The sequence below is a fragment of the Phyllobates terribilis genome, unplaced genomic scaffold (genome assembly GCF_046119375.1).
Source record: "Phyllobates terribilis strain yellow unplaced genomic scaffold, ASM4611937v1 Scaffold_29__1_contigs__length_15306474, whole genome shotgun sequence".
Taxonomy (NCBI): Eukaryota; Metazoa; Chordata; class Amphibia; order Anura; family Dendrobatidae; genus Phyllobates; species Phyllobates terribilis.
In genome coordinates this window covers 4,035,978-4,061,303 of record NW_027362789.1, presented here as the reverse complement: position 1 = coordinate 4,061,303, position 25,326 = coordinate 4,035,978, and the positions used below count along the sequence as shown (strand labels likewise).

At 45.5% G+C, this 25,326-nt stretch overlaps 3 protein-coding genes and 1 non-coding gene across 7 annotated transcripts in view; 3 read left to right on the top strand and 1 right to left on the bottom strand.

Annotated features, from left to right (window-relative positions):
* The window catches only part of LOC141178582 (uncharacterized), a 33,569-nt gene extending 13,986 nt beyond the window's left edge, over positions 1-19,583 (top strand). Inside the window, exons 2-7 of the mRNA XM_073660458.1 lie at positions 6,051-6,200; positions 6,328-6,507; positions 6,591-6,714; positions 6,798-6,895; positions 7,080-7,164; positions 13,644-19,583. Coding sequence (XP_073516559.1) covers positions 6,123-6,200; positions 6,328-6,507; positions 6,591-6,714; positions 6,798-6,895; positions 7,080-7,164; positions 13,644-15,424 — 2,346 coding nt within the window. The 5' untranslated portion in view covers positions 6,051-6,122 and the 3' untranslated portion in view covers positions 15,425-19,583. The remainder of the gene's footprint in view (positions 1-6,050; positions 6,201-6,327; positions 6,508-6,590; positions 6,715-6,797; positions 6,896-7,079; positions 7,165-13,643) is intronic.
* Positions 1-25,326, bottom strand: part of LOC141178587 (uncharacterized) — a 648,943-nt gene that overhangs the window by 235,811 nt on the left and 387,806 nt on the right. The gene's annotated exons all lie outside the window — the stretch shown is intronic.
* The window catches only part of LOC141178583 (uncharacterized), a 234,059-nt gene that overhangs the window by 61,769 nt on the left and 146,964 nt on the right, over positions 1-25,326 (top strand). The window lies entirely within an intron of this gene.
* Positions 16,883-16,954, top strand: TRNAD-GUC (transfer RNA aspartic acid (anticodon GUC)). The gene has a single exon. It is a non-coding gene; the product is annotated as a tRNA-Asp (tRNA).

Here is a 25,326-nt window from a genome sequence, read left to right as displayed (position 1 = left end):
GATTCCCAACATCATAACTTGTTTCTGCCGAAAATTATTTAGACAAAAAAGCCCATGGACGCAAGTTAGTCAGAGTTTTGGACCCCTGCGACAAAACCGCCCCCACTCCGACCTCCGAAGCATCCACCTCTACAATGGATGGCTCTTTGAGATCCGGTTAGATCAGAATGGGAAGTGGCATGAAACACTCTTTTCATTTTTCAAAAGCCCTGATAGCACTCTGTGACCACACCTTGAGATTTGCCCCCTTACGTGTAAGGTCAGTAAGAGGTTATACAATCTGAGAAAACCTCTTGATAAATTTCCTATAATAGTTGGCGAATCCCACAAAATGCTCCAAAGGCTTGAGATCACGAAGCTGAACCCAGTCAATTATGGCCTGTACCTTCCAAGGGTCCATCTTAAACCCTTCTGCTGACAAGATGAACCCCAAGAATGAAATTTCCTGAACAGAACAAACACATTTCTCTAATTTAGCACACAAAGAGTTCTCACTTAATCTTTGTAACACAACACGGACATGTGCATTTAATAACCCAAATGGCATGACAAGTAGTGTTGAGCGAATTTGTTTGGCATTTAAAATTCGTGTTTGTGTGCAGGGTTCCGACTTTTTCGCGCCAAAAAATCAGCTCCGAAATGCTGAACAAATTCGCTCAACACTAATGACAAGGTTTTCAAACAGACGCTCAGACCTTAAAAACGCTGTTTTCCACTTATCACCCTCCCGGATGTGTATCAAATTGTAGGCCCCTCTAAGATCAAGTTTAGAGAACACCATAGCTCCCAGAAGCTGACTATATAGGTTGTGGATGAGTGGAAGTGGGTACGTATTTTTAACCATGATTTTGTTGAGTTCTCGGAAATCGAGGCAAGGATGGAGACCCCCATCTTTCTTTTTTTTACGAAGAAAAAAACGGCAGCTACAGGAGAGGAGGAAGGACGGATATGACCCTTCTGTAAACTTTTGTTAGCATATTCTTGCCCATTCAGGCCCAGACAAATTGTAAAGGAGAGCTTTAGGCAATTTGGCACAAGGAATAAGATCAATAGCACAATCATAAGGATGATGGGGAGGTAGTATCTTCGCCTCTTTCTCCAAGAACACATCTCCAAAGTCCTTCAGGTACCTCGGCAGATCCTTCAGACTAGCGGAGTATATTTGTTCAGTTTTTAGACATTTCTTGCAACAATTAGGGCCTCATTTAACAATCTCCCTCTGACACCAATCAATAACAGGATTGTGAATCTGCAACCATGGAAGCCCTAGTACCAACCCAACAGGTAAATTATCCAACACAAAACATGAGAAGGATTCAAAGTGGAGTGCTTCCACTTGAAGCATTAAATCCACTGTTACCTTCTTGATTAAATTCCTAGATAATGGTGTCTTGTCAAGGGTGAAGATTTGCATGAGTTTTTCTAAACAAACTGTCCCTAACCCTAACTTCAGAACCAGTCCCAATTCAATAAAGTTAGCAACAGACCCACAGTCAATGAAAACCCATGTTGATAACACCTGTTTCTAAAAGTATAACACTGTATTTATCAGTACTTTAGAAGAAAAAGGTTCCTGGGAGTCTGGGTGACCTCCTTGGCCATCACTCACACTCAGACGTTCTCCTGATGGTTTGCTAGCTTGAGGGCAAGTAGGGCAATTCTTGATAAAATGTCCAGAGAGACCACAGTACAGGCAGAGTCCGAGATCTTATCTACGTCTACAACACGAAGACTGGCAACTTTAATCTCCAATGGCTCCACCTCCGGTAAATGGACCTGCTCCGGTGAAATATAATGGGCAGCTTGTTGTTCCTCACATCTCTCATGGATTCTACAGTCCATTTGTATGGCTTGGGTAATGGCCTCTGCCAGGGAACAATGAACTTCATGGAGGATCAGGGCATCCTTAAGGGTTTTGGAAAGGCCTTTGTGGAACTGGCACCTGAGAGCTGCATCGTTCCACAGAACTGCAGTGGACCATGGCCGGAACTCAGTACAGTAGTCCTCAGCTGCACGACCCCCTTGAGCCAGGTTCATGATCTTAGCTTCAGCGACCTGGATCCTGTTGGGTTCATCATATACCAGTCCTAAACTGTCAAAGAAGGCGTCAACAGAAAACCGTTCTGGGGCTTGTGGGGACAAGGAAAATGCCCAAGTCTGAGGGCACCCTTGCAGAAGGGACATGATTATTCCCACCTGCTGGAACTCCTCTCCTCACGATCCTACAGCTCTCCCTGAAGACCCTAAGCTGGTCTTTTTCTCCAGAAAATTTAGCAGGGAGGTCTAATACAGATTCGGGAGAGACCAACTATACATCAGAGGGTACTAACGTCACTGTCACTGCCGGCAGTGGAGGGTTATCCGAGATTTTCATTAGATTAGTTATCTGACCCTGCAACTGACATTGTGATGACTCCAGACTCTGGCATTTCTTAGCCAGATCCTGAGTCATCAGCTTCAAATTCACCATATGGTCACAGAGCGTGTGAACAGTCTCCATACAGATGAAAAAGAAAAACGTATTGGCCAGACGTAATGTGACGCTGAGCCAAGTTGTGAGACAGAATAGTCTAGGGGTCCAGAGTAAAAAAACAGGAGGGTACATCATAAACAGAGGGAAGAGACAAAGGCATAGTCAGGTAACATTACGTTGGTCAGAATACCAGGATAGTGGATCAGAGCAGGAGGGGTTAAACAGATGGATGGGCAGAGCAAGGTCCAAGGTCAGGCAACAGAATATCAATACACAGAACACTTAGGCACAGAGAAACAAACCTCACACTAGCTGAATGTACGTCTGGCAGAGGTCAGGGAGAAACAGCTCAGTTATGTAGCCTGGCAGTCACCTGGAATGATGAACACCAGGAGATAGGCAGTGCCTCCCAGTCTCAGATTGGACAGCCAAGCTGTCAATCAACACACTGACAGCTTCAGCACTCCCCTGTACCATATTGGACCACCGAGCTGTCAATCAAATTACCGACAGCTCCAGCATGCCCCTGTACAAGATTGGACAGCTGAGCTGTCAGTAACTGCATCCCAGACACAGTGAGGGGTGGAACTGTGACAATTATCTTTTTCTTCCATACAGTACAGGGTCAAATTGTCTGAGAAGTACTCAGAAATCAGTGGACACCCAGGAAAGGGAATGATATAAAAGTATCACAGAGACTCACATGTTGTAAATCAGGAATAAGCATTGGTTTCCTATGTCGGCACTTGGTGGTATGCCATCACAACTGTTTTTATGAATTTACAATAAATGTGAGGTTTTAACAATATAGACAATGCTGGAGAATCCATCTCTCCTCCTTTCTCTACTTGAAATTTCCCTGACCAAGGCGGCTCCATGCGGTGATCTTCAGACAAGATGCATTGAATAAACAGTGAGCTGACCTCCCTCTCCATTTTCCCATTATATGCATGTTTTCCCTATAGTGACGAATATTTATTTTTGCTAAAACTGATAATTTCACTTTAAAACTTTTATTAAACCTTTTTTTAAACAACTCCCATTAGTGCGATTATACAACATACAAACCTTTGATTGCTCAGGTGATGCACTGTACTACTGTAGTGCCGTGTATTATCACTGCCTGTCAGTGTAATACTAACTGCCCCATACACATGAGATAAGTGTTGGCTGAACGGTCATTTGGCAGACGGCTATCTCTCCCGACTCCCCCATACATACAAATATTCCAGCTTTCCTGTGGTCTGTATGACTGACTGCATTTGTAGGGAGGCCCCCAAATTCATTATATAGTCGACCAAAACCCCCAAAATCAGTGCTTTCATTCAACTTTTGTCTAATGTTTAAGGGTGGCGTTAAAAGGTAACTTATTGGATGCTGCCTCTGGCCCGGCCTAATAATTGCAGGCCCAGAAACCATTATTAAGCACTATTGAGCATTTGGGAAAGAAGGGGCATTGGGCCGAACTCTTGTCACACCTTCTTAGATGGCATGTTTGCTTTTTGCAGGAGCAAGTGGTTAAGCTGCCAGGGATTTTGTTGCAGCCGCATCTGTGCCATCCCTGCGGTGTACATCTATGTTCTGGTGCCCAAAAGAGTTCATATAAAAATAAAAACCAAAAACAAATGTTTAACGTGTTAAAAAATAAAAAATGTGTCTTCTGCTTTTTGCATGTTTTTTCTTTTTACAAGAATTGTTGGTGACAATTTTATTTTAAAACATTTTAATATCTGCTTTTTTTTTTCTTCTTGTAATATTGGAAAGCCTAAGGCCAGAAATAAACCCCATAATACACTGTACACGTAGACTTTGGTATCAAATAATTACTGTCCGCGGTGTTTGTGCAATCAAAACAAATTTTATAAAAACCTCAAACTTCTGTGTGTGAATCAGACATGAGCTGTAACTTGATAGAAGATTGCAGTCTGGGGAAGACAGGAAACATTCATACAGACAGCCGGTGGTGATGTGTTTGTGGTGCCCCTGAAGGTTCAGTCGCCACAGAGGTATTGCATCTCATCCAGAGGTGTGGTACCTCACTCTCAGGTAAGGAAGGAGTACGGCTCAGGACCCTAACACCTGCATTCACTACACCACATTTCAGAGGGCAGGGAGAGATTGCTCCTATGGGAGAGCACAGTCCCTGGTCCCTGGCTGGAGTGGGGGAAACCACAAGTAAGGGGGAACCATGTAGTGGATGGGGTGGAGGAAGTAGAAAAGAGGAGCACTTGCTGGGAGCAACATAAAAGAGGATGGAACCATCTAGAAGGGAGCAGTAGTGTCAAGTGGAGAAGTGACAGAGCAGAGGCTCTGCAGGAGCTCTGCTCCAGGGCTGGGCCTAGTCGGGAAGGTCCAAGCCTGAGTGGAAAGGAAGAGAGAGGGGCAAGGGAGGCTCCAGAAGGAGAGAAGGGATCCTAGGGGTACGGGAAGTGCTGGAGGCCACCGTACGCCCGAATCTGCAGGAACGTGGAAGGATCAAGCCGCAGAGGGGACCGGCCCCTTAACTAGTGGAGAACTACAAGGCTCAACTAGAAACCGGAGGCGTCTGTACTTTTAAGGTGCAGTTGCCCACAACCACAGTTAACAAACCAGAAAAGGTAGCTACATAGGGCCCAGAGGACTGCAGGTCGCCCGCCAAGACCCGAGGCTACCGGCTTGGGACACTGACTGTGAGACGTAGGGCAGGAGGGTGAGAGCCAGCGCAGGAAGACGACTGAGGAAGGCACACAGAAAGGGGTCCTGATAAATGCTCTGGAAATATCTGAGGGTGGACCGAGCCCCACTCTGAGTAAGCACAGGACGACGAGGTCCAGTACATTGGCGCCTGTAACTTGAACTGCAACAACCGTGAGTAAAGACCCTGGGACTGCACTATACTGACTCTGTGGTTATTATTGCACTTCAACACCCTGCACAACCACCAGCATCCACACTCTGCCCTGAAGCTAACTCTTCCTGTGGGGAGTCACACTATCCTTGCTGCAAAACCACTAGCTTCAGAGGACTGTTCCGCAGCAGCGGCCCCCCTTTAGCCGCATTCCACAGGTGGCGTAGTCGGACTCTTTATAAAACCTATATATAAATTCTCCTTGGATTGACCACCCTGGGTCATGGACCGGGTCACCGCCACTGTGACTACAACCCCCAACATCTACCGGTCCGGCACCGAGTACCCCACGGCCCAGGGGGTGCGTCATGTTCAGTGACGGTTTGTGGCTAAATATGTTTTTAGAGCCGTAGTAGAAGTTGTTTCCTCATGTAGTTATTTCTCATGTCACGTGTAATGAATATCTCCTGCAGTATTGCTAATGCCAATTCCAGTATCGGAAAATGAGACGAGAATTAGCTTTATGGAAGATAAGTCTATGAGAAACGTATTCAGCTGCAGACTCCGAGGAAGAAATTGCTTGTTGTCTGTGGCCTAAAATATAAAGGTATTATTACTAGATGTAAAGAAAAAACTAAATACTGTAAAATAATAAATCTCCTTATATGTTTCCCCTCATTATCTCCAATAGTTGTATTATACCAACAGGATTTTTATGATGTTCCATCAGCTCATCTTCTCGTCATTCAGGTACCTACAACACCGGATCCTCTCAGTGGAGATCTTCTATATAAGAATATTTTCCTGATTTATCCATCAAAGATGGATATGGATAGAGACAAGATGGCGGAGAGGATATTACACCTCACCCTAGAGATCCTCTTCCGGCTTACTGGAGAGGTGAGAGATTCTAATGGCGTCACATTACATCATTCTTATCTATGGGAATAACAGATGGACAAAACTGGAGAGGTGAGGACTCTGGAAATGTCTGTAGTGAGATTTATTAATGTGTCTCCATAACCAGGATTACACAGTAGTGAAGAAGACCTCTAGTGAGCGCTGTCAGGCCCTTGTGTCTGAGGGATGGGGAAGACCCCTGAGCCCAATCACGGGGCCTCCTCCTCAACCCCTGATGCATGAGGACATCAATGACCAGAAGATCCTAGAACTCACCTACAAGATGATTGAGCTGCTGACTGGAGAGGTGCCACTGCTGGGAATGCGGGGACATTATACAGTAACACTATGAAGGGATCGGGGGGATGACTGTATCATTGTATGTGTCAGGTTCCTATAAGGTGTCAGGATGTCGTCATCTATTTCTCCATGGAGGAGTGGGAGTATTTAGAAGGACACAAAGTTCTGTACAGGGACGTCATGATGGAGACTCCCCAGCCCCTCACATCATCAGGTAATAGACAAGACTAAATACACACGGCCTACAATTATCTGTATGAAAATAATTAATTCAGTCCCAGTATGTGTTTCCTCCAGATCGATCCAGTAAGAGGACAACACCAGAGAGATGTCACCGTCCTCTTCTTCCACAGGACTGTAAACAAGAAGACCCCAATGTTCCTCAGGATCATCAGGTAGATGGAGAGAAGGTGTCATGAGATCTCCCCTATGATGTGTAGATGGCTGTGAAGGTCTTGTGTTCAGTCTTGCTTTATCCACCAGTATTTATATTTGTGTAATGAGAACGGTGGAGATGACGGGATTAGAGCTGATCATAGATGTGACTTCTCCATCTGACTTTTATAATATTTGTTCCAGAGTGAAGATCAGACCCATACTACAGAGACATATGTGAGGGGTGATGAGCGGTGTAAAGAAGAGATTCCTACATATGACTACCCAGGTGAGTAGTAACCACTAAATGCAGAGAAGTCACAGATTCTTCTAAGTCACTGGCTGTGGCTGTTTTATCAGTGGTGTAGTCTGGCCGTATCACAATCGTGGATCACCATTTTGCAGCTTGACCACAACATTCTCCTCTGTCCGAAAATGTTCAAATTACTTTGTGAAATTGTGAAAGCCCTTTTCTATGGAACTTACAACCTGGAGGATCCACCTCCCCCTGGGCAGTGGTGTACCGCCAATGGCGGCAGACCACGCGACTGCTATGGGGCCCGTGAGCCGGGGGGCCCCATAGCAGTCGCTCCCCTTCTGTACACCCCGCGCCGCTGTTTGTTTGCCGCCACCGCCTGCCGGCACTGTGTTCAGGCATGGCCGCGCACTGTACGGCTGTGTCTTGTAGTAATGATAATGATGGCAGGGGCGACACTGCACCTTTAATTGTGCTTGTGTCTTCCCCGCCGCGGGCGGCGGCGGCAATCAAACAGCAGAGCGGGGGGTGCAGGAGAGACACCCCGATGGAGTGGGGACCCTGTGCTGGCCCGGCCGCGTCACAACTAGGAGACATTGCCCTGTGCGCCGCTGTGTCTCCTAGCTGTGACGTCACGCAGTGCACGCCCTGCACTGCTACTTACCACCGGAGAGGAGCTGGAGGACTGGAGCCGAGCCGGGAGTGTGTGTGTGTGTGTTTGAGTGAGTGTGTGAGTGAGTGTGTAGGCAGATATTGTGTGATGTCTGTTTATATGTATTTTTGTGTTTCAAATGTGTTTATGCGTGTATATGTCTGTTTAGGTTTGTGTGTGTGCGTGACTGCGTGCGGCCTCCCGCTGTCTCTGGGGGGGCGCCGTGCGGCCTCCCGCTGTGTATAGATGGCGCCTTGCGGCCTCTTGCTGTGTATAGATGGCACCGTGCGGCCTCCCGCTGTGTATAGATGGCGCCGTGCAGCCTCCGGTTGTGTATAGATGGCTTCGTGCGGCCTCCTGCTGTGTATAGATGGCGCCGTGCGGCCTCCTGCTGTGCATTGATGGCTACGTGCGGCCTCCTGCTGTGTATAGATGGCACCGTGCGGCCTCCCGCTGTGTATAGATGGCTGTGTGTGGCCTCCTGCTGTGTATAGATGGCTACGTGCGGCCTCCTGCTGTGTATAGATGGCTACGTGCGGCCTCCTGCTGTGTATAGATGGCACCTTGCGGCCTCCTGCTGTGTATAGATGGCACCATGCGGCCTCCTGCTGTGTATAGATGGCACCGTGCAGCCTCCCGCTGTGTATAGAAGACTACGTGCGGCCTCCCGCTGTGTATTGATGGCACCGTGCGGCCTCCTGCTGTGTATTGATGGCACCGTGCGGCCTCCTGCTGTGTATAGATGGCACCGTGCGGCCTCCTGCTGTGTATAGATGGCTGTGTGTGGCCTCCTGCTGTGTATAGATGGCTACGTGCGGCCTCCTGCTGTGTATAGATTGCTACGTGCGGCCTCCCGCTGTGTATAGATTGCTACGTGCGGCCTCCCGCTGTGTATGGATGGCTACGTGCGGCCTCCCGCTGTGTATAGATAGCACCGTGCGGCCTCCCGCTGTGTATAGATGGCTACGTGCGGCCTCCTGCTGTGTATAGATGGCTACGTGCGGCCTCCTGCTGTGTATAGATGTCACCTTGCGGCTCCTGCTGTGTATAGAAGACTACGTGCGGCCTCCTGCTGTGTATTGATGGCACCGTGCGGCCTCCTGCTGTGTATAGATGGCTACGTACGGCCTCCTGCTGTGTATTGATGGCACCGTGCGGCCTCCTGCTGTGTATAGATGGCTACGTGCGGCCTCCTGCTGTGTATAGATGGCTACGTGCGGCCTCCTGCTGTGTATAGATGGCACCGTGCGGCCTCCTGCTGTGTATAGATGGCACCGTGCGGCCTACTGCTGTGTATAGATGACTACGTGTGCTCAATATTAAGTCATACAATTAATGTAAGGCTATGTGCCCACGATGCAGAAATGCTCTGGATTTTTTTTGAGCGTTTCTGCATCTCCCTGGCAGAAAAAAACGCATGAGAATTTTACATGCTTTTTTTCCTGCCAAAGACATGCGGATGTGAAGCTTTCTTCACATGCATTTCTGCATGCGGGTTGACAAGCGCTTTCCAAGCGATTTTAGCATCACTTGGAAAGTGCTTGACAACTTGGTCACACTATATAAATCCATGCAACCAGCAACCGGCATGGATTTATATAGTGTGACCGTAAAAGAATGGTAAAAAAATAAAAAATAAATATACCTTCTGATGGCCTGCCGACGTCAGCGGTCGCGTGACCCATCACATGACTAAATTACGTCACGGCAGGTTTTCAGACCATCGCGAGCTGCTGGCAAGCCAGGACGCATCGGATAAAGACACCGCGGGCCATCAGAAGGTAAGTATAATATTTAATGTTTATTTTATTCTTTTTTTACAGGTTCTATGGTATCCAGGTCCGGAGGAGAGTCTCCTCTTCTCCAAACCCGGGTACCATCCGCACATTGAAATGCATGGAATGTGCATCTACAGATGCAGTGATGCGGATTCCATGCGTTCCAATGCAATCAATGGTGGCGAAAACGCAGCACTTCCACAAAATAATTGGTAGTGCTGCGGATTTTTCCGCAATGATAATTCGCAGTGGAAATTTCCGCAGCATGTGCACAGCACATGCGGATTATCATTGGGGAACATGGCAGACCTTCTACCAAGCGTTTTTTAAGCGTTTCTGCAGTGGAATTGCCGCTGCGGAAACGCTTAAAAAAATGCATAGTGGGCACACAGCCTAAAAAAAATTATTATAATTAATATTCTGCCAAATTAATTTCACGTGAACTCTCACATGATCTATCTCAGGGGATCATGTGACACATCAGGTGTGTGTGTGTGTGTGTGGGGGGGGGGGGGCACGCCTTCTAAACTGCCCGGGGCCCTTGCTACACTTAATCCACCCCTGTGTGTTGGGCTCACCATACTTTGTCCTGGCAGTTGAGGTGGGGTATAGTAAGCAGGGCTGTGGAGTCGGTAAGCTAAACCTCCGACTCCTCAATTTCCATGACATCGAATCCAACTCCGACTCCCTCATACACGGCTCATGTTTAAGTGATAAATTTACTGTAGCACTGATTCTTCTCAGCTAAAAGTCTAGACTCTTAGATCAGGAATAGGACAGACATTTATAGGACATTTCAGAACTTTCCCAAATTCTTATGAAAAAATATTCCCCACAAACTGTATTGAACTACTGCACCCAATTTATTATATATTTTAGGAGTCGGAGTCGGTCCATTTTATACCAACTCAGACTCCACCAAAATGGGTTCCAACTCCACAGCCCTGACAGTAGGGTCATTATACTGTGCATGTAGAGGCTAATGAGGAATGCACCATGGGGGTATCATACTGTGTTTAGGGGGGGGGGGGCACTTTTGTTGGCATCACATTTTATGGGGCAATGAAAGAGGGATCTAGGACTTCAGCAGGAGGAAAATTACTATATAAAGGCTGGAAAGTTGTGAGATCTTCTCTTCTGTGACCCTGACAATTATTTACTTTTTTTTTTTTGCGGGGGGGGGGCCCAATTAGAACTTCTGCTATGGGGCCTCATGATTCCTATGTACGCCTCTGCCCCTGGGATTAGAAGACACTGTCCGTTACCTGCCCAAATCTGTAAGCTACAAAGCCAAATGACAGTTTACGTAGAATGTGCTGACAAGTTAGAAAATCGCTTGAAGAAAAATTCTGATGGGCCTGTAAGAGAAAGCGGAGGGTAATGATGCTGTTCCTTCCTAGATCCCTGATATCTTATTGGATGAATCTCCCTTCTCTCCCTTCTGTGCTGCTGAATGTGCTCATATGGTCCCTACAAGACCAGGCCCAGTCTTTCTGGCCGAACTTCACTTTTATGATCGACAACATTAAATGTGCAGTGAGGGCCAAGTGTGAATTTCTGTACAATAACAACAGAGTTTCCCTTTATCCTGACTTTTAAATTTCTTATCAAACCAACTAACTTCAAACAGGATTGTGATAAACTATACAGAAAACATTACACCTGTGCCATGATATATCTCTAAGCTGTGCGTGGCTCATGGCTGTAATATACATTTATTTACGCCTGCAGAAGATGTGTTGGCTCCAGCCCTGGTTTCATGGATTCACTCCACGTCATAAATTCCATTATGTTTTCGATCCTAAGGAATTCAGATTACTGCACAATCTCTCCTGAAATCGGGGCACTAATACTTTCTCTACTCTTCTGCTCAGGACTCATAGTTGCTCCAATGGTCCACCATAAATGAGTGTGACTCCAGTTTAGTGTTGGATTTCTCCCCTCATACATACGTTGTTGTTGGGGATGTTACATGTTTTTATATTCTTTCTTTTTTTTACAGGTTCATTCTCTATGATAGTTTCATTGTGGTGGGATCGGCCGGCCTCACTTATGTGACTCTGTAACTCCCTGGTAGTCTTTCAAAAAGATCTCCATTACGTCTTCCAAATGCCCAAGATCTAAATTTAAGACACCTCAGCTCTGCACTATTATAAAAAGTTCTCTTTGAACATCTAATATTTCTTCTTGAATCTCATCTGACTGAAAATATTGTCCCTTATGATAGTTTAGATTGCTAAGAGCCACCGAGCCCATACTCTAATTACCCCAGAGAGGTTTCACCACTAGTTACTCATTTTTCTCTCATGAAGACAGTCGAGTTTGATCATTTCAGTAGATGTGTTATTGTCTATAGTCACAGTTTTTGACTTCAGTAATCCTCTGATTTAACCCCTTCCTGCAGCCAGTTTTGTGTTCCTAATCAGGGCCATTTTTCAAATCTGACATGTGTCACTTTATGTGGTGATAACTCTGGAATTCTTCACAAAGGATAATAGGAAACAAATGAACCTTACAAATTATTTTCCAACTTTTCAATCTGACAGTACCCTATATACGGTAGTACACTACTGTCTGGGCACATGGCAGGTTAAGAAGGGAAGGAGCGCCATTTAGCTATTAGGAATGCAGATCTTGCTGGAATAGTTTGCAGACACAATGCATTGGGGGAACTGGTCTTGGTCACCTGGAAGCTCAAAAGATGACTACCACAAACAGGCTTGCCTTATCTACCCCGTTTACATATTTCACAAATTACTTTGCTCATCACCCTTTAACCCCTCTACATGGATCTGGACTAACACAGAGACCCCTAGGCTTGGGCCACGGTGTTACCTGCTGTTCTGTGGAGTGAGAAGGGAAGAAGAATAGTCAGGTAGCCGGGTCAGAACCAGGAGGGCAGAGAACATACAAAATCAGAAGACACAAGAGTAGTCAGTAAACGGGCCGAGGTCACAACAGGAGAAAAATACACAAGCCGGGAGCTGAGCACAGAGGACAGAACCAGAGGAGAACAAGGCTGTATCTGGCAGCTTCCGGCAATATGCTTCCAGCTTTAGTAGGGTGTGGTGCTCTCCAGTTAACTGAAGCAGGGAGCAGATTACTCCAGCTGGACAACACACACACCCATACTGCCAGACTGGATGGTACTACTGGTCCCAGTGACCCTAATCATAGTGGCTGCGAAGAGCCTGCGCCTTTCAGGGCTTCTGGTTCTGACGTCTCTTCCATCACCAGCGCCGCCTGCAGAATGAATAAGGCGTCTGGTGACAGAAGCTGACGTCGCAGGAGCAGATCCCACAGGAGATGGGACATACCATTTGCAGAAGCCCTAATATAACAAAATTGCAGAAAACCAGAGCAGTAGAAATCCCCATAAAGTGACTCCATTTTGGATATTATAACCCTCAGTGAATTAATCTATAGGAGTAGTGACTATTTTGACTCCACAGCCACTTTCCAGAAATTAGCACGCAGTGGATGATGGAGAGTGAAAATTGCAAATATATCATTTTATTACCCAACACATAGTGCCCAGATTGTGCTCCAGGGGACACACACCGTAAATTAAGTGGGTTCTTCTCACTATAGTAATGCCAAATACATGGAGGCTAAATGTGGTTTGGGCACACTGCAAGGCTCAGAAGCGAGGGGGAGATCTGACTTTGGGAGAGTGGATATTGCTGGATTGGTTTATGGAAGCCATGTTGCTCTTCAAGAGCCTTTGAGCCACTAATAATGTGGAAACCTCTGTTTTTCCACTGACCGATGATGGACCTGAGTGGGGACTTGTTATTTGTGAGATGAGTAGAAGTTTTTATTGGTATTATTTTTGCCTACATAACATTGTTTGGTGGCTTTTTATTCCATATTAGGGAGGCAGAATGAAAAAACAGTTGAACACCTCGCTCTACTGGTTCATCCGATGAGGTTTTCTATTAGACAGTCATCGTCCTGGTGAATAAGTGATTTTTTTTTTATATAACTTGCCTTTTTTTATGGACAGTTTAAGTAGAAATGTTCAAAAATATAAAATTCAAGGATTTTTATTAAAAAATAATAATTGGTTTTATTCTTGGCAGATGTCTGTACCAGGAGATCAGAGGGACAGCTGATATCTTCAATTTTTAAATCAGATAATTTTCAGATCCAACAGGATACAATTGAAGTGAATGACATTTCTCCAGATTTACCATCATCCCTTCACAGCAAAGATCTGTCATCTGATCCTTTGCAAAAGGTCCTGTCATCTGATTCATTACCGATTATTAAGGAAAATCAAAGTCACAAAATAAGCACTAAAAAACGAACTGCTCCTAATGCAAAGAAGCCATTTTCACGGTCAGAATATAGAAATAGTTTTCCTCCCAAAAAGTCTTTTCTTAAACCTGAAAAAATTCACACAGCAAAGAATAGATTTTCTTGTTCCAAGTGTGGGAAATGTTTTAATCAGAAATCAGATCTTGTTCGTCACCAGCGAACTCACACAGGAGAGAAGCCATTTTCCTGTTCAGAATGTGGGAAATGTTTTGTACAGAAATCATATCTTAATATACATAAGAGAACTCACACAGGGGAGAAGCCTTTTCCGTGTTCAGAATGTGGAAAATGTTTTAACCATAAATCAAATCTTATTATATATCAGAGAACTCACACAGGGGAGAAGCCTTTTCCATGTTCAGAATGTGGAAAATGTTTTAACCAGAAATCTAGTTTTCATAAGCACCAGAGAAACCACACAGAAGAGAAGCCATTTTCCTGTTCAGAATGTGGGAAATGTTTTACAGTGAAATCAGCTCTTATCAACCATCAGAGAACTCACACAGGAGAGAAGCCATTTTCCTGTTCAGAATGTGGGAAATGTTTTACAGAGAAATCAACTCTTATCAAGCATCAGAGAACTCACACAGGAGAGAAGCCATTTTCCTGTTCAGAATGTGGGAAATGTTTTACAGAGAAAACAAATCTTATCAACCATAAGAGAACTCACACAGGGGAGAAGCCTTTTCCGTGTTCAGAATGTGGAAAATGTTTTAACCATAAATCAAATCTTATTATACATCAGAGAACTCACACAGGGGAGAAGCCTTTTCCATGTTCAGAATGTGGAAAATGTTTTAACCAGAAATCTAGTTTTCATAAGCACCAGAGAAACCACACAGAAGAGAAGCCATTTTCCTGTTCAGAATGTGGGAAATGTTTTACAGTGAAATCAGCTCTTATCAACCATCAGAGAACTCACACAGGAGAGAAGCCATTTTCCTGTTCAGAATGTGGGAAATGTTTTACAGAGAAATCAACTCTTATCAAGCATCAGAGAACTCACACAGGAGAGAAGCCATTTTCCTGTTCAGAATGTGGGAAATGTTTTACAGAGAAAACAAATCTTATCAACCATAAGAGAACTCACACAGGGGAGAAGCCTTTTCCGTGTTCAGAATGTGGAAAATGTTTTAACCAGAAATCAAATCTTATTATACATCAGAGAACTCACACAGGGGAGAAGCCTTTTCCATGTTCAGAATGTGGAAAATGTTTTAACCAGAAATCTAGTTTTCTTAAGCACCAGAGAACCCATACAGAGGAGATGCCTTTTTCATGCTCAGATTGTGGAAAATGTTTTGGACACAAATCATATCTTTATAAACATCAGAGAACTCACACAGGAGAGAAGCCATTTTCCTGTTCAGAATGTGGGAAATGTTTTACAGAGAAATCAAGTCTTATCAAACATCAGAGAACTCACACAGGGGAGATGCCATTTTCATGTTCAGAATGTGGGAAATGTTTTAACCAGAAATCGGATCTTTATAAGCACCAGAGAACCCACACAGGGGAGAATGCCGCAACTACACCCAACTAGTCTCTGTAGAGACTAGAAAGGCCCTAGCTGCACAACTAAAAACACCACCGCACACCTAACTACCTAATAAGTCATTGAGGAGTACCTCCTGAGGAACCAGAGGGGAGGCTTCAGCACACTCTCAACAAGGGGAAAGGAAAGTATGAAGTAAAATACGAAAACTCTGAGTGAGAAACAAAAACACATTCATATAGGGCAAAGAAGGCAAGCTAAGGTGAACGAAAAATAAAAGGAACAAGTATAATCTCCCAGAAACCTAACATTGTTAGAATTAAAAGGTACTTGGAGGGAAAGCAAACTGACTGGTAGGATAGTTTCACCTTTGTTATGAAACTTATAAAATTCACCGGCACCAACTGTAAATGTAAAACCCGTCCATTTATAATGACCATGTACAAGATAAAGATTCCCAACTCACATCAGGACCACAAGATCCCAGGTACTTTCAGCTGCATCACAATGAACTTAATTATATGTACCAAATGTCCAACTGGGAGTCTGTATGTAGTGGAGACAGGGCAAAAACTTAAAACAAGAATAAATTTTCATCGCCACACAATAAAAGAAAAAAAGAATAGATCTACTCGTGGCCAAACGTTTTTACGGCCACAACTGCTTCTTCCTCTCCCATACTGATAGTTCTGCTTCACGTCACTTGTCTTATCTATTGCATTATTCCTGTGCCCTGTTGTGTATAAATATGTGACTCTTCAGATTTTGTATTATACTATGTCTACTGAAAAGATCTGAGTAGTCTCGAAAGCTTACTGACTAATGGCTAACTGAAAAGATTGTATCAACCACTGAGGACTTTCAAATGTTAATGTTTTTCTCCAAACAGCAATTTTAAGATCTCTCCACAGGTGTTCAATGGGATTTAGATCTGGATTCATTGCTAGTCAGAACTGTCCAGCACTTTGTTTCCATCCATTTTCTGGGTCATTGTCATGCTGGAAGACCCATGACCTAGCATGCAAACCCAGCTTTCTGACACTAGGCACTACATTGTGACCCAAAATCCTTTGCTAATCTTCAGATTTCATGATGCCTTGCACACAGTCAAGGTACCTGACCAAAGGCAGCAAAACAACCCAAAAACATTTTTGAAGCTCCACCATATTTGACTGTATGTGTTGTAAATTTATTGATTATGTTGCTCACCTTGGACAGAGGAACATCCGGATCTCTAAAGATGGACTTATAACTTTGAAATTATTGATATTTTTCAACAATTTTGGTTCTCAAGTCCTCAGACAGTTCTCCTTTTTCTGTTTTCTCCATGCTTAGTGTGCCACGCATATGCACACAATGCAAAGATTGAATCAACTTCTCCCTTTTTTATATGGTTTTAGTTGTGATTTTCATATTGCCCACACCTGTTACTTGCCACAGTTGCGTTTGAACAAGCTTCACATGCTTGAAACAAAGTTGTTTACCCACATTTTTGGCAAGGCCAAATCCTCGTTAGTATAGTGGTGAGTATCCTCGCCTGTCACGCAGGAGACCGGGGTTCGATTCCCCGACGGGGAGGTTTCTTATATAGAGACAATTATTTGTCACAACTTGTGCAGGAACCAACTAGAGGAACAACCCTTTTAGACTTAATATTAACTAACAGGCCAGACAGAATAACTACGGTGCAGGTCGGGGGGCACCTGGGAAATAGTGACCGCAACATTATACAATTCCACATGTGCTTCAGTAGGGTGCCCAGCAAGGGAGTCACAAAAACACTGAACTTCAGGAGGGCAAAGTTTGATCAGCTAAGATATGCCCTTCATCTTATAGACTGGGATAGTATCTTCAGTAATGGGAGCACGGATAGAAAATGGTAAATTTTCAAAACAGTCCTACATACTCACTGTAGAAGGTACGTACCTTATGGGAATAAAAGGGCTTGGAATAGGAGGAAGCCAATGTGGCTAAATAAGGAAGTCAAGAGGGCAATGAAAAACAAAAAAAGGGCTTTCGGTAAACTTAAACAAGAAGGCAGCGAGGAAGCGCTAATATCTTATAGGGAAAAAAACAAAATCTGTAAGAAACAAATAAGTAAAGCAAAAGAGGAGACAGAGAGACTAATTGCCAAGGAAAGTAAAACGAATCCCAAACTGTTCTTTAACTATATAAACAGTAAAAGGATTAAAACTGATGGAGTTGGCCCATTGAAAAATAACCTGGGTAAAATCATAGAGGGCGATGAGGGTAAAGTTAACCTACTCAATAGCTTCTCCACTGTTTTCACAAAAGAAAACAATTTATCGGAGGAAATGCAGAGTGATAAAGTAAACCCTCCGCTAAATATCACCCACCTAACCCAGGAGGAAGTTCAGAAACGCCTAAATAATATCAAAATAGACAAGTCACCAGGCCCAGATGGCATACACCCCCGGGTACTAAAAGAATTAAGTAATGTGATAGACAGACCGCTGTATCTTATATTCAAGCACTCTTTATGGACAGGGACTGTCCCACTAGACTGGCGCCAAGCAAATGTGGTACCAATATTCAAAAAGGGGTCTAAAAGTGACCCTGGGAACTATAGACCAGTCAGCTTAATGTCTGTTGTGGGTAAATTGTTTGAAAGATTTCTTAGAGATGCTATTGTAGAATATCTTAATGATAATAACTGTCTAACTCCATATTAACATGGATTCATGAGGGATCGCTCCTGCCAAACAAACCTGATCGCCTTCTACGAGGAGGTGAGCTCACAGCTGGACCGGGGAGAGTCTGTGGATGTTGTATACCTTGACTTCTCCAAAGCGTTTGATACCGTGCCACACAAAAGGTTGGTATATAAAATGAGAATGCTTGGTCTGGGGGATAATGTGTGCAAGTGGGTAAATAGCTGGCTGAGTGATAGAAAGCAGAGGGTGGTTATCAATGGCGTAAGCTCAGGGTGTGTCAGAGTTACTAGCGGGGTGCCTCAAGGGTCTGTCTTGGGCCCTATATTATTTAATATATTAATGATCTAGTGGAAGGGTTGCATAGTAAAATAGCAATATTTGCAGATGATACTAAACTTTGTAAAGTAGTTAATACAGATGAGGATAGGGCACAGCTACAGGAGGATTTAGATAAATTGGGGAGTTGAGCCAAAAAATGGCAAATGGGGTTCAATGCCGATAAATTTAAGGTCATGCACATGGGAAAGAAAAACAGCAGTCACCCATACATATTAAATGGGAAACCGTTGGGGAAATCTGACATGGAGAAGGACCTGGGCGTCTTGGTTAATAGCAAATTAAATTGGAGTGCCCAGTGTCAGGCAGCAGCTGCGAAGGCAAATAGAGTCATGGCATGCATCAGAAGAGTAATAGGGGCATATGATGAGAACATTGTTCTTCCTCTGTATAAAGCGCTGGTAAGCCCGCACTTAGAATATTGTGCACAGTTCTGGGCTCCGGTGCTCAGGAAAGACATATTGGAGCTAGAGAGGGTACAAAGGAGGACGACTAAGGGAATGGAGGGACTAGAATACCCAGAGAGGTTGTCAAAATTAGGCCTATTTACGTTGGAAAAGAGAAGGCTTAGGGGAGACCTCATAAACATCTATAAATACATCAGGGGGCAGTACAGAGATCTCTCCCATGACCTGTTTATACCAAGGATGGTGACAAAGACGAGGGGGCACACTATGCGTCTGGAGGAAAGGAGGTTCCTGCACCAGCATAGAAGGGGATTGTTTACGGTCAGAGCCGTGAGACTCTGGAACTCTCTGGGAGAGGAAGTGGTGATGTCCAACTCACTTAATGAGTTCAAGAGAGGCCTGGATGCCTTTCTTGAGAACAATAAAATTACATCTTATGCTTAGTGATAGTTAATTAATCCAGGGATTTAATCTGACTGCCAGATTGGTGTCGGGAAGTGAATTTTTCCTCAATTATGTAAATTGGCCTATACCGCATGTTTTTTTTTTGCCTTCCCCTGGATCAACGCTGCAGAATAGCTGCAGTGCACAAGAAATAGGCTGAACTGGATGGACGCTTGTCTTTTTTCGGCCTTATAAACTATGTAACTATGTATGTAAGGTGTCAACAATTTTGTCCGACCTATTTTATGTGGTTTTGTGTGAAATTATGTTCAATTTGCTTTTTTTTTTCTATGTTTTCTTGTGTTGTTCCAATACACGCAAAGGAAATAAACATATATAACAAAATGTGTAATTCAGTGGTTCTTAACCGGGGTTCTATCGAACCCTAGGGGTTCGGTGAGTCGGTCTCAGGGGTTTGGCGGAGCCTCCGTCACGGAAGTCAAGACACACCCGACTCATTAAGTAAATTCGTGATGACACGCCCCGCTTGGCCATCACTTGCTGCAGATGATCACGTTACATTAATTGGCCAATCAGTACTGCTGGGAATTTAGTGTGCTCAGTAGTCACCGTGTGACTGTCATAGTCGTACGTTGTGTGGTTTCTTTCTTAATATTTTAATCCATACTAACTATGTCGAGCAAAAAAAGAAAGTGGTCAGACGAATATGTACAACATGGATTCACATGTATCACGGAACGTGATGGGAGTCAGCGTCCTATCTGCATGATTTGCAATGCCAAGTTGAGCAACTCTAGTCTCGCACCGGCAAAACTGAAGGAACACTTCTTGAAGCTGCATGGAGATGGGGAATACAAGAAAACAACGCTTGCTGAATTCAAGGTGAAAAGAGCCAGATTCGATGAAAGGGCCACTCTGCCTTCTCTTGGATTTGTACCCGTGAACAAACCGATCCTCACTGCAGATGGCGAATCTGATACTCGGCACAGCGGCCGAAGGTAAATTATCCCAAATTTCTCTTTCAAATGACACCATCAGTGACAGAATAGAGTGCATGAGTAAAGACATCTTGGCTCAAGTAGTCGCAGATGTAATTTCAAGTCCGGCAAAATTTAGCCTTCAACTCGACAAGACCACAGACGTTTCTAATCTAAGCCAGCTTGCTGTTTTCGTGCGCTATGTGAAAGACAACATGATAAAAGAAGAGTTTTTATTTTGTAAGCCTCTTACAACAACAACTAAGGCAGCCGATGTGAAGAAGCTTGTGGATGACTTCCTCAGAGACAACAATCTTTCATGGTATATGGTTTCTGCAGTTTGTATGGACGGAGCTCCAGTCATGCTGGGAAGAAAGTCTGGTTTTGGTGCGCTAGTAAAAGCCGATGCACCACACATCATTGTTACGCATTGTATTCTGCACAGGCATCCGTTGGCAACAAAAACCTTGCCTCCAAAAATGGCAGAAGTATTAAAAACTGTAGTGAAATGTGTGAACTATGTGTGAAATAGTGCTCTGAGGCACCGCATCTTCAGTGAGCTGTGTAAAGAAATAGGCTCTGAATTTGAGGTACTCCTGTACCTTTTCTAATGTTCGGTGGTTATCCGGGGGACAGGTGCTGAATCGTGTTTTTGCAATGCGTGTGGAATTAGCCCTGTTTTTGCAAGCGCACCAACATTGTCATGCAGATTGCTTCAAAAATCATGAGTTCATTCTCATTTTAGGGTACATGGCTAATATATTTGCAGCTCTAAATCATCTCAATCAGCAGATGCAGGGTGGTGGAGTCAACATCATGGAAGCAGAAGAAAACCTCAAGGCTTTTAAAAAAAAACTACCGTTATGGAAACGACGAACAGAGAACAATAACTTCGCAAACTTTCCCCTTCTGGACGACTGTGTAAGTAAGATCGAAGATGTGTCTGGAATCGGAGACATTTCTGTATCCATGGAACTGAAGCAAACAATTGCCACGCACTTAGATGAGCTTGCAAAGTCTATCAACGGATATTTCCCTACAAGAGAGTCATATCCAGCATGGGTGAGACAGCCGTTCACGTTCGCTGTTGAGACAGCAGATGTCAATTATGAATACCCCGACGAAATCATTGAAATTCAGCAGAGCCAGGTTCATTTTCGACTCTTCAGAACAACAACACTCAACGTTTTGGTGTCGACAGTTGGAAAAGTACCCAATTATTGCTAAGAAAGCCCTGGAATTTTTTATACCATTTGTTACAACATATCTCTGCGAATAATCCTTTTTGAGGATGCTGGACGTAAAAACAAAGAAAAGGAACAGACTTTGCTGTGAAAATGACATGAGAGTAGCACTTGCCAAGGTGAAGCCACGCATATCTGAACTGGTCTCTCAAAAACAACAGCAGAAGTCACACTGATTTGCAGGTATGTAATTTGTTGTGAGTTCATGCACTGTGTTGGTTTTGTTCTTTGATCAAGGTGATGTTCATGCATGGTTCATTTTGTGTACCAGTAAAAAAACATATACCTATGTCTTGAATTTGGAAAAAAATCATATTTGATTTATCACTAAAGAAGGGTTCGGTGAATGTGCATTTGAAACTGGTGGGTTCGGTACCTCAAACAAGGTTAAGAACCACTGTCCTAGGTTGTGTACGGCGGCGGTGTTCACACCTTGCAGTAACTGAGGCAGTGACCCAAGCAAGTCCAACATAAACCGCTTTTATTTCAGCAACTCACGGGTTAACAGAAAGTCCTCCGGTTCGCAGCCGGGTTAACAAAGTCCATACACAATGTTTGCCGCGGGCAACGGCCATGCCGGCCGCTCAGAGCCTGACAGGTGCAGAGGGTTCCCAGGCAGGGGTTCAGCCACCCTCAATCCTACTTAGGTTTCCTGCTGTGCTCCTAGCAGGTTCCAACATAGAACAACACTAATCCTTAGTGCATGGGTTTTAAAGGACCTGTGGCAAGAGCCACTGGAAAACCTGGGTTGGAGGGAGGAGGCTGCCCTACTGCCTCCTGTGACCTCCTCCCAGAAATGAAGTCCCTGCCAGGTTTTTACTAATCTGCCTTAGCCAGATAGCCTGACTAGGTCCATGCTCACCTTCATTCCTGCATTGCAGCCAAAGGTGTGTCTGTGACTGCAATGCACTCCAATGGTTTTAATAGGTCTCTGTACACATTCTGGGGGAGATATAATGTGTTATGCACATGCCCGGACTGACTGGCGTGTGCGTGATTAGTGATCCCACTGTACCATGAACCGGGGAGTGCCTGGAGGGGCGTAACTAAGTATCAACCTGATCCGACCAATGTCGCACGGTGGCTCAGTCGACTCCGTGCACCAAGGAGGAACCGAGCAGAGGGACCAGGTGCTACTCCAGGTCAGACCCCGGACACGGCTGTTGACCCACACCGGGTGATACAGGAACAGGCAGGTTAGACTGGGTATTGGCAGGCACGACTGGTATGCAGACAGGTGGGTACTGGTAAGCACGACTGGTATGCAGACAGGGGGGGTACTGGCAAGCACGGCTGGAGTGCAGACAGGGAGGCACTAGCAGGTTGGAGCGCAGGCTGGATAGGGTCCAGTACTGACTGGGACTCAGGAACAGAACCGCAAATGTGGTAGACAAGCAGAGCAGAGAGGAACCACTCGAGCAGTGGGCAAGACAGAGCAGAGAGATACCGTCGGACCGGTGAGCAAGCACAGCAGGGCGAAATCGCAGGTGCGGTGGGCAAGGCAAAGCAGAGCGAAACCGCTGGAGCGGTGAGCAAGGCAGAGCAGGGCGAAACCGCTGGAGCAGTGAGCAAGGCAGAGCAGAGAGGAACCGCCGGAGCGGTGAGCAAGGCAGAGCAGGAAGGAACCGCCGGAGCGGTGAGCAAGGCAGAGCAGGAAGGAACTGCCGGAGTGGTGAACAAGGCAGAGTGAGGCGAAACCGCCGGAGCGGTGAGCAAGGCAGAGCAGAGAGGAACCGCCGGAGTGGTGAGCAAGGCAGGGCAAAGAGGAACCGCCAGAGCAGTGAGCAAGGCAGGGCAGAGAGGAACCGCCAGAGCGGTGAGCAAGGCAGGGCAGAGAGGAACCGCCGGAACAGTGAGCAAGGCAGGGCAGAGAGGAACCGCCGGAGCGGTGAGCAAGGCAGAGCAGAAAGGACAGGGCTCTGTTCACACGGAACAGACTGGAAGGGACAAGCAGAACCAGATACACACAAGGTACTTGCAATGAAGTAGCGAGTGAACTCTAAACTCACAAACAGAAGTGCAGAGACAACGAGTTGGAGTTAGGTGCGGGTTCAGATACTGCAGGAAAAGGAAAGGTACGGACATAGAGAAAAAAAGGTTACAGGCTAGGAGACAGTTCAGACAGGCCTGGGAATACAGCCCCCAGGATGGCGGACAGGCAAGAAACAAAACAGGACCTGGCACTTCAGAGGCAAGGAGCCATCTGAAGGCTAGAGTTGCTCAGGCCCCAGCTTCAGGGTGGAGCTGGTTTAAATATCAAGTGACTGACAGCAATAGGCTGGGGACGCATCAGGGGTGTGTCCACAGCAGCTACAAGAATCAGGAAGTAACCGGGCCGCCACCCTAAGCAGTCAGAACAGAGGCAAGCACATAGTGTGAACAGGAGCAAGATTTGCAAACTGGACTGAAGGGTAAGATTGTGATCTTGCATAGTGGGAGATAGTGCACTATGCAAGCATGCCGCCAGGGATGTTACAGTACCCCCCCTTTACGCCCTCTCTTCTTCAAGCCTGCAAGGGTCTTCCGCAGAGAATTTGGACGCCAATCCTCTTCAAGAGGATTACCTCTTCTGTCCACTAGAGGAAACAACTGGTCTCATCATCTTGGTAACTAGGATGCTTCCTCCCATCAAGCCATCCTCAGCAACAGATGAAGTGGGTGAAGTACCAGGAGCAGCACACAGGAAAGTCTCTCTCCATTTGTTATCAGATAGCACCCCGGTGGATTCAGGAGACAACTGGAGGTCCTCTGCCTGGTTGGAGGGGTGCAGAGACTCGGGGGTAACCATCGCCTTGACGTACACTTTGCCAAGCTTACTGGATGAAGTGGGCGGCGTACCAAGTACAGGGTGTAGGAAAGTCTCTCTTCCATTGTTATCAGGTAGCACCCCGGAGGATTCAGGAGACAACTGGAGGTCCTCCGCCTGGTTGGAGGGGTGCAGAGACTTGGAGGTAACCACCGCCTTGATGGACGTGAGGCCACATTTATTAGAGATGGAGGCTCCTTGCTTTGGGACCATCTTCAGGCTGGTTTCAGAGATGACATGTCTGTGAGGCGGGACTGTACCTGAAGCCAGATCATTGGTACAATCGTCGAGACTGTGTGGGGACATTGCCTCCGCTTCTCTTCCTTCGGAGACTTCAGTGCACAGCGAGTCAGCGACTAGCAGATCTGGTGAAAAAGAAAAAGAAACTGCTGATTGTCCTGAAGATATGGGAACTGGACACCCCTTGTTCCTTAGCAGTCCCCCAGGATACACCATGCAAGGTCTCCAGACCTGAGCGGGCACTAGATCTCTCGGCTCTGGACGACTTGCGGGTAAACCAGTCAGCACCTGGAATGAAAGCTTCTTCAAGTATAATGCTCCAATCTGGAGCTTAATTTGTACAGACATATTTTGTCTGTTTCTGCGTAGGGCTCGTCCTTCCGCTGACAATGCCCAAACCGGCTTCTGGAGTTTTCGGACGGGAATCAAACACTGACTCTTCAAGGCTTTATGCCCGAAACTTCCGGTTAATCCGAGGCTTTCACTTGTCACGGAGACAGTCATGGTCATCTGTGGAGAGGAAACACTAACGCCAAGGGCAGCCTCTCCTACAGGCCTAATGTCTTGGGATTCTCCAACCTTCGCTGGACAAAGACAGTCAGGGGGTCCCAAACAACCGCAGCGGGACCGCAATCCGATTTTGTGACTGAGTTCCGGCCTCTGCTTTGCCTGACGAACATGGTCAACCTTCATGGATTCAGTGCAGGTAGCTGCTTCTACAGGCTGGGGAACAGGAGGTCTTTGGGAGGACAGAACCTGGCGTGATGGCTTACCTCTTTGCCTTTTACGCCTGGACTGCCTCTTGAGGTTGGGAAGAGAAGTATTCTGTGGAGCATAGTTATCCTGTGTGGATTCTGGGT